Below are 8,783 nucleotides of genomic sequence, written 5' to 3'. Positions count from 1 at the left end.
TCAACATCAAGATATGGCGACGAGTTTGATCATATGATTCAGTGAGTCCCATAAGAAACTTCGTTACTCTGCTTCGTTCTTGAAGTTTTTCCCATAAAGCCGCAGCATCACATTCACACTTCCCACATGTACACACTGGAAGTTCAACATAATTCTTGTGCTCTTCCCATAAAGTCACAAGCTCAGTGTAATATGTCGAAACATCCATCGAACCTTGCTCAATCTTACTCAACTTCTGCTCAATATCAAATACTCTCGGAGCATCATCTTGTTTAAAACGAGCCGAGAGATTCTTCCATATACCTTCAGCCGTATTGATGAACAGCAAGCTCTGTCCAATCTTCTTGGATACAGAATTCATCAACCACGTTGCTACCATATCATTGCAACGAGACCAAGCGCCATAGTCGCGATGAGTCGACGCTGGTTTAATCGCCGTTCCATCAATAAACCCAAGCTTATTACGAACATTTAACGCCATACGCACAGAACGCCTCCAAGAATTGAACTCAGATGCAGTACTTAGACGATCAGTAACAAGAGAAACCCCAGCATGATCATTATGATGGAGAAAATACGGATTCTCATACTGATCTACTGGTAAACTCGGAGATTGCGAAGAAGCATTCAGATTCGCCATAACAAAGAAGATCCAAGAAACTATTTCGTCAACAAATAGAGATCAAAGATAACCAAGAGTCAATCGAATCAGATGAGCGTAACACAGAACAAGCTGGATAACGAAATCTCTAATCGCGAAACAGAGAAGATCGAAGAATCGCGAGAAAAGAGATACCGGAAAGCTCATCGTGAAGCGGAAGATCGTTGTTTGTGCTCTGATACCATATCAAACTTGATTTATCGAGTCACGAACTAGAGATTGAAGCTCAACAATGGTGAAAGATCTCAGTGAGAAGATGACGAAGATGAGGTGAAAAAGTTTGTTATTCAGCTCAATCACTCTAACTGTACAAACGTTTCTATATATAAGCTGGTTAAACAAAAGGAAACTTGAACCAGAAATAAATCTAATAACCGGTTTAACTAAACCATCCTAATATTTGTTACTTTTATTTGCTGGGACCGGTCGGCTGAAATTGAATTGATATCCACTTTTTTTTTTTTTTTGAAAAAAAGGCTTAATTGATATCAACTTCTACTCGAAGAAACACATACTTTGACAATATTCTATTACATTTGTTATTACTATTAGGAAAAGACTATATATATATGAGGTCTAATAGACTTCCTTACAAATCTGTCTAGCACATTTGTTCTTTGCTGTACAAAAATTCATACTTACGTACTTAGCAAGACAACTGTGTTCTATCGATGCGAGTATTCTCTACCACGGATGTCCACCAAGTGTTCTTCAACTACCGAGGAGAGGAACTGCGTTACAGCTTCGTTAGTCATCTCATTGATGCTTTTGAAAGGCATGGAATCGATTTCTCCGTTGACAAATACGAGCAGAGAGGCAAAGATCTCTTTGCAAGAATCGAAGAGTCGAAGATCGCGCTGGCCATCTTCTCTACCCGGTATGCAGAATCAAGCTGGTGCATGGACGAGCTTGTGAAGATGAAGAAACTTTCGGATCAAAGAAAGCTCCAAATAATCCCAATCTTCTACAAAGTGAGTGCAAGAGACGTTAGAAAGCAGACAGGTGAGTTTGGTGAAAATTTCTGGACGCTCGCCAAAGCTTCTAGTGGAGATCAGATCAAGAAGTGGAAGGAAGCCTTGGAGTGTGTCTCCGACAAGATGGGTTTGTCCTTGAAAGACAAGAGGTACTTCCCACTCACACTCATACTCACTCGCATTCACACTAGCATTCGCACTCGACTCAAACACAAGACCGGTACTGGGCACATTCCATTACAACATTAGTTTTGCTTCTTCATTTTTTGGAGTTGATATGCATTATCATACTCCCTACATTATTATTTTTTTAAATCAAAATCTTTAGGATATTTTTGTTAAAACAAACTTTCAAGACAGACCCCTGCTTACACTCATTATTCCTGGTCTTGCTTTTTTTTTCTTTTTGAAAAGGTTCTTCGTCTTGATTTTTATACACTTTAATTACAACCACCTTTAATTACAACCACTCACATTCACACTCACACTCATTCTTCTTAGTCTTGCTCTTTTGAACACTTTAATTAAAACCAGAGAATCGTGATATTTATTTACGTTCAAAATGTGAAGGCTATTGTATAATTACTTTTTTGGCAGCTCTGAAGCCCATTTTGTCAAAGAGATTGTTAAGGAGGTCAAGAGAGTTATGGCAGCAATAAAATTACAGGAAGAAGAAGAAAATAATTTGGAGGAAAAAGGAGAAAGCTTGAGAATTGCATTCTCCATGCATGATTGTTTCAGCATTATTATTAACTGTTAGGACGTAGACATGGACCAATAGCTCTCTTTCCTGGAGACCCTCAAGAGAATCTAGAATATCGAGAAAACTTTAGCTTCAGATCAATGCCGCTTTTCACTTCATAGCAACAGAAATCTCAATTTTGTCTTAACCAGAGATAACCAATAAACATACTTTTTTGTCTGGAATAAGTTGTGTACTGAAAGATATAAGCTTATTTGTGATGGTATTTTAATTTGAGCGTGTGTCTACTACTTGTATGAGTTTATTTTTTCTGGAAGAAAGTTTACAAGTGACAAAATGGCAGGCCAGCCATCTTTGAGTTTGTGGATCTATTCAGTTCTTGCATTTTTTCTTCCCTAGTTCCACCAAACCAGAAGATACAAGGTTTGAGAGTAATCAAATGTCTTTCTTTTAATTTGATCAACGAAAGCTACGGTAAAAAAAGTTTGCTCTTACATCATCTGCCAGAACGCAACATCAAGATCAGCAACAACCACAAGCAGGCTAGTAAAACATATCCAACAATACAAGCTATAACGAGATTCTCACATATATATAAAAAAAAAAATAGTTTGATGTTATATAGATCGCATCATCCTTAGCACAAAAATAGCTATTAAAAGTAAGAATTTATAAGTGTGTGTACCTTAGCGTTTGCCGATTTTCTGAGGTCTAAACGGTGAGTTATGAGGTCTAATATTTCGAATCTGTTGTATGACTTGAATTAAGTCACTTGACTAACCAATTAACCAAAACAAGTTGATCATTCTGAACGGTGACATGGATTTGAAAGGGAACATGTCGAAGAGCAATGTAGAGGATTTTAATATATTTATTAAAAAAATCAAACTTTCTGATATAGCATAACTGCATAAATCATACTTCTCATACGAAGTTGCACCAATGACCTTAAATATTTGCACAAACCAGTAGAACATGATTCTTGGCCATACATGCATTTGTCGTTTTCCAACTGTTTAGGATGAGAAAGCAAATGAAAGAGAAAATCATTTGAGGGAAAAATGAGAAAGCTTGAGAATTGCATTCTCCATGCCTCCGATGGTTTCAGTATTATCATCAAATGTTTTCAGCTGTATACTCAAAACCTTAAAGTTATATAGATTTTATAATGATATTTAGTCTTAACACAGTATGAGTATGTGTATACAACTTAGATGAGTTTCTTTTTCTCGAAGAAAGATTTCAAGTGCCAAAACTGTAAACCAGCTACCGATAAACAAACCCCGAGCGACAAGAAACTAAACCACGCCATTTTAGAATTTGTGGATCTATTCAACTCTTGCATTTCTGCTTCCCTGATCATGCCACCAAACCATAATATACAATAATTATTAATCTCATCATCTCTAAAGCACCAAAAAAAAAACTAAAGGTATAAAGGTTTATAACGTTGTGTATTTACCTATCACGAAGATAATACATCTCATCGTGGATGGACTCAACAGTGTCGAATAACCTCTTAACCGACAACTCTATCATCTGCCAGAAACAACGTATAAGATCCATAACTAAACTAACATATATACATTTTGAAACCAAGATCAAAAGAGTCATACCAGAGAATGTGTATCCTATTTTTTTTTTCTTTGTTGACTAACTTAAGACTGAAAGATTAAAAGACCAAGGTACATACTTTGACTTGGCTCCTCTTTGGCACTTTAGACCAATCCTTGGAAGCAGCAGAGTGAACACCAGACATCCAAACAAAATCAATGGTCAATGTCGTCTCCGGCTTATGATCAACGGCGGAGATGCACGTAAAGTAATCACCGGTTTCAAACGCAGTAAACGAGAACTCTCCAGCCTCCACCTTAACCGCTTCGTGCAGCGTATTCCATTTTGGCGACACCATCTAAGAAAATCACAATAAACATTTTAAGTTTAATTTCAATACAAAGAATTCCGAAAATTTAGGAGCATTCGACATATGTATAATAATTTTTTAAAAAAGTATGGGGATAAAAGCAAATATTTCATCAGGCTATGTATGAAACAAACCACTGAGAGAGATCGAGGTGAAACGTTTCAGGAGCGTACTACCTTGGCGGTGATTTTGTGAGAATCAGGAAGAGGATGATCTTCGTTAGGGTTCACGACGAAGTATTTGCCAACGCTGATGGATTTTTCGTGAATATCCTCCGATATGCATTTCATCTGGCCAGAACGAAGCTCGAACTGCATTGATAGTGCTGTAGGAGACAATAACGCAACGATCAAAAGACAACCCAAGCTCTGACGAAGAAGATCCATGGGCGAGACTAGAGAGAGAGAGAAAGAGATAGAGAGAGCGCGTTGAAAAATAAACTTAATTTGGGTCATATGATTGGGTTAGTATTTTATTAAGAGACTCTTTTACTAATCACTAGGTAATAACCTGCGCCTTGCGCGGGATGTGATTATTAGTTTCGTTATTTTTTAATAAAAACACATTAAATATGTTTAATCTGAATATCGGTTCGGTTTTAAGTTAGTTTTTGGTTTTTAATCTGCTAAAATATAACTATTATTTTAAATTAATACATATTTTGGTTTATTCGGTTAGAATATTTGATTTTTTAGTTTTTTCGGTTAAAACCAAACATTACTATTATTTCTTTCATGTTATCAATTTTAGATAGTCGTCATGTCGAACCAAGGTTTCATATCATAGTTTGTAAACGGATAATAGTTCAAGAAAAAAAAGAAAATTATTAAGACAAATTATTTCACTACAATTTGGTCGGTAGTGAAAGAAGCATTAAGAAAAACAATATATATTCCAACTTCCAAAAAATAAAATAGATACTTCAGTTGTGGTAAATACTTAGTTGCAAGGTGTTCACGTCAAGGTGCACATTTATGTGTATGTAAAAGTATATAAAAATAGTTGACAAATATATAAATATATTGTTAATTAATATTAAATGATATTTTTATTTAAAATAATACATGAAAGATAAAATTAAAATTAATTAAAAATTAAAAATTAAAACGGCCTTGACATTAGTGAATTTTTTTCATATAAAGAAAATAAATTGTATTCATAAATAGACGTGGACACAAATCGAATATCCGAATATTTGGAAGCATTCATGTTGATTCAATATTTTGCCACTGGATCAGTGACTCTAATATCCGAAATTATTTAAAATTTTAAAGAATATCCGATTTGATTCGTAAATAAAATAATTTTTTTTTAAATAACTGAAAAATTTAATAATAACATTTTATTACAAAAATAAAATATTATTTAACTTTTTAAAATTTTAATACCTAATAATAATATATTTAATTCATAAAAATATTGTAAAACTTATATAAATTATAATATATATATAACATGTATATATAATACTGTACATATATGTATATATATGCATATAAAAGATCGAATTAGAGATATGTTTCTAAAAAAATTGGTATTTGTGATTTGTTTTTTTTTTGTTTGATATTGTATTTTAGTATCTGATTTGCTTCGTATAGTTATGGATATCCATATTTTTGGTTCAATCAAAAAGGATAACGAATTGAATCAAAATTTATAACTATTTTGCCCAACTTTATCAGTAAACAATAAAAGCACTATATATATATATATATATATATACAGTTTAGCTTTTGATTAGTTATTTGTTTTGATTCGAACCAAAAAATCCAAAGTTTTATTGGAGCCATGCATGCGGGTTTTTATATTTAAAAATACAAAATATATAGTGTGAATACATTTATGATTATAGTGTGAACGCGTTAGCATATTTATTATCAAATCATTGTGAGGTTGCCACGTGTCTATTATAATGTGAATGCATTTATTACAATGCTTCTCCTTTAATATATAAGGGATGTTTACCCCAAACTTAATCCAAATTCTAAAATTATACTCCACTTTCTTAAGATAAAAATCTAGATATTATTACAGAAAAATCTAAATAATTAGGATAAAATAATCTAGATATTATGTTATAATTATCTAGATTTAGGATTAAAATATTCGAGATATTTTGTACTTGTAGAGGCTATAAATATTTCCTGTATCTTCTCATTTTGTATCATCAAAAAACTATTTAAGTTCGTAACAATTATCAAAATAATAAAAAAGTCGCTTTTAAATTATAAAAAGCTTTATTCTTCACAAAGTTTCTTTCTTTCTTCAAACACTTAAACATTTTTTTTCATTTTAACAAAGTTTTCTTTCCAACATAAAGGTGGGTCTTTGCAGTATTCAAAGTTTTGGCCGTTTAGATCAGCTGCAGAGAGACATCCAGAGTCAAAACATTTAATGCCATGTGTACACGTTCGACTCGTTGAAATACGTGAACAAAAAATTCTTGTTCAACGAAACTTGTCTTTCCTATTTTTTGCCACGAGTATTCTATGGGCTTTCTCGATTTTTTCGTTTGGATCCAAAAGCTTTCTAAAGCTACTTTCTTAAGGTCCATTTGAGCTTTTACGTATATAAAAATATACATACTTTTGAATAACATGATCCCCTGTAGCACAATACGTATTTCTTGGAGTTCAGGAACATAAAGGGTTTCTTCTATAGTTCCACTCTCTTCTCATTTTGTATCATCAAAAAACTATTTAAGTTTGTAACAATTATCCAAGTAATAAGAAATCTTCTTCTAAATTATAAAAAGTTTTCTTTTTTTACAAAGTTTCTTTCTGTCTTCAAACGCTTAAAAACTTTCGCCATTTTAACAAAGTTTTTCAGTCTAACAGAGAGATGGGTTTTGGCAGTATTCAAAGTTTTGGCCGTTTTAGGATAAGCTGTAGAGAGACACCGAGAGTCAAAACATTTAATGCCACGTATAAACGTATAAACGTTCGAATAGTTGAAACACGTGAATAAAAAATTCTTGTTCAACGAAACTTGTCTTTCCTATTTTTGCTGCGAGTATTATATGGGCTTTATCGACTTTTTCGTTTGGATCCAAAAGCTCTCTAACACTACTTTCTTAAGGCCCATTTAAGATTTTACGTATATAAAAATATATATGCTTTTGAATAACATGATCCCCTGTATCACAAAAGTTATTTCTTGAAGTTCAAGAACGTAAAGGGTTCCCTCTATAGTTGCACTCTCTTCTCATTTTGTATCATCAAGAAACTATTTAAGTTTGTAACAATTATCCAAGTAATAAGAAATCTTCTTATAAATTATAAAAAACTTTCTTTTTTACAATTTTTTTTTCTTTTCAAACACTTAAATACTTTCACCATTTTAACAAATTTTTTCATTCTACCAGAGAGGTGGGTTTTTTGAAGTATTCAATGTTTTGACCGTTTTAGGATAAGCTGCATAGAGACACCGAGAGTCAAAACATTTAATGGCACGTATAAACATATAAACGTTCGACTCGTTGAAACACGTGAACAAAAAGTTTTTGTTCAACGAAACTTGTCTTTCCTATTTTGCCGCGAGTATTCTATGGCTTTCTCGACTTTTTCGTTTAGATCCAAAAGTTTTCTAAAGCTACTTTCTTAAGACCCATTTGAGCTTTTACGTATATAAAAATATACATGCTTTTGAATAATATGATGCACAAAAGTTATTTTTTGGAATTCAAGAACGTAAAGGGTTTCCTCTATAGTTCTACTATCTTCTCATTTTATATCATCAAGAAACTATTTAAGTTTGTAACAATTATCCAAGTATTAAGAAATCTTCTTCTGAATTAAAAAAAAAAACTTTCTTTTTTACAAAGTTTATTTCTTTCTTCAAACACTTAAAACACTTTCGTCATTTTAACAAAGTTTTTCATTCTAACAGAGAGGTGGGTTTTTGCAGTATTCAAAGTTTTGGCGGTTTTAGGATAAGCTGCAGAGAGACATCGAGAGCCAAAACATTTAATGCCACGTATCGAATCGTTGAAACACGTGAACAAAAAATTCTTGTCTTTCCTATTTTTACTGCAAGTATTCTATAGGCTTTCTCGACTTTTTCGTTTGGATCCAAAAGCCTTTCTAAAGCTACTTAGTTAAGGCCTATTTGAGCTTTTACGTATATAAAAAATGTACATGCTTTTGAATATTATGATCCCCTGTAGCTCAAAAGTTATTTCATGGAGTTCGAGAACGTAAAGGGTTTCCTGTATATCAAAAACTCAATAGATGGTAAATGTACAATATTCGATTAGTTTTAACTTATAACATTCTAAAAGGTGGGACGTTCCATTCTTTGTGTTATAGTCCAAAACTCAAAATCTATGTCGTTTGTACAGAATAAAAATATATAAGTGATTTTGTTTGGTTCAGACTGAATATAGCAACTCTTCTTAAACACAGCTGAGAAGGTATTGTTGAAAAAAAAAATTGGTTCGAGAAAACAAAAATATCCCTAAAATTCTTGACGTTATACTAATTAGTAATTACTGTGTGAACGAACAAAATATTTACCTTCTTA

General features: G+C 32.7%; 2 protein-coding genes across 2 annotated transcripts; one reads left to right on the top strand and one right to left on the bottom strand.

The window, feature by feature from the left end:
- Nucleotides 1–1,048: 1,048 nt before the first annotated feature.
- LOC106392817 (disease resistance protein RBA1) lies at nucleotides 1,049–3,271 on the top strand. The gene has a single exon (XM_048744167.1). The coding sequence runs from the start codon at nucleotides 1,333–1,335 to the stop codon at nucleotides 1,882–1,884; it is 552 nt and encodes a 183-aa protein (XP_048600124.1). The 5' UTR covers nucleotides 1,049–1,332; the 3' UTR covers nucleotides 1,885–3,271.
- A 210-nt stretch (nucleotides 3,272–3,481) lies between these two features.
- LOC106396776 (transmembrane emp24 domain-containing protein p24delta8) lies at nucleotides 3,482–5,609 on the bottom strand. Its single transcript, XM_013837258.3, has 4 exons — nucleotides 4,439–5,609; nucleotides 4,032–4,250; nucleotides 3,801–3,877; nucleotides 3,482–3,693 (listed from the first exon to the last, which is right to left on the bottom strand). Exons 1-4 carry the CDS (start codon nucleotides 4,715–4,717, stop codon nucleotides 3,549–3,551), a joined length of 720 nt encoding a protein of 239 aa, XP_013692712.2. The 5' UTR covers nucleotides 4,718–5,609; the 3' UTR covers nucleotides 3,482–3,548.
- Nucleotides 5,610–8,783: the final 3,174 nt, after the last annotated feature.

The sequence above is a fragment of the Brassica napus genome, chromosome A2, assembly GCF_020379485.1.
Source record: "Brassica napus cultivar Da-Ae chromosome A2, Da-Ae, whole genome shotgun sequence".
Classification (NCBI taxonomy): domain Eukaryota; kingdom Viridiplantae; phylum Streptophyta; class Magnoliopsida; order Brassicales; family Brassicaceae; genus Brassica; species Brassica napus.
The sequence above is the reverse complement of the archived record's forward strand: the minus strand, read 5'-3'. Positions and strand labels throughout refer to the sequence as shown.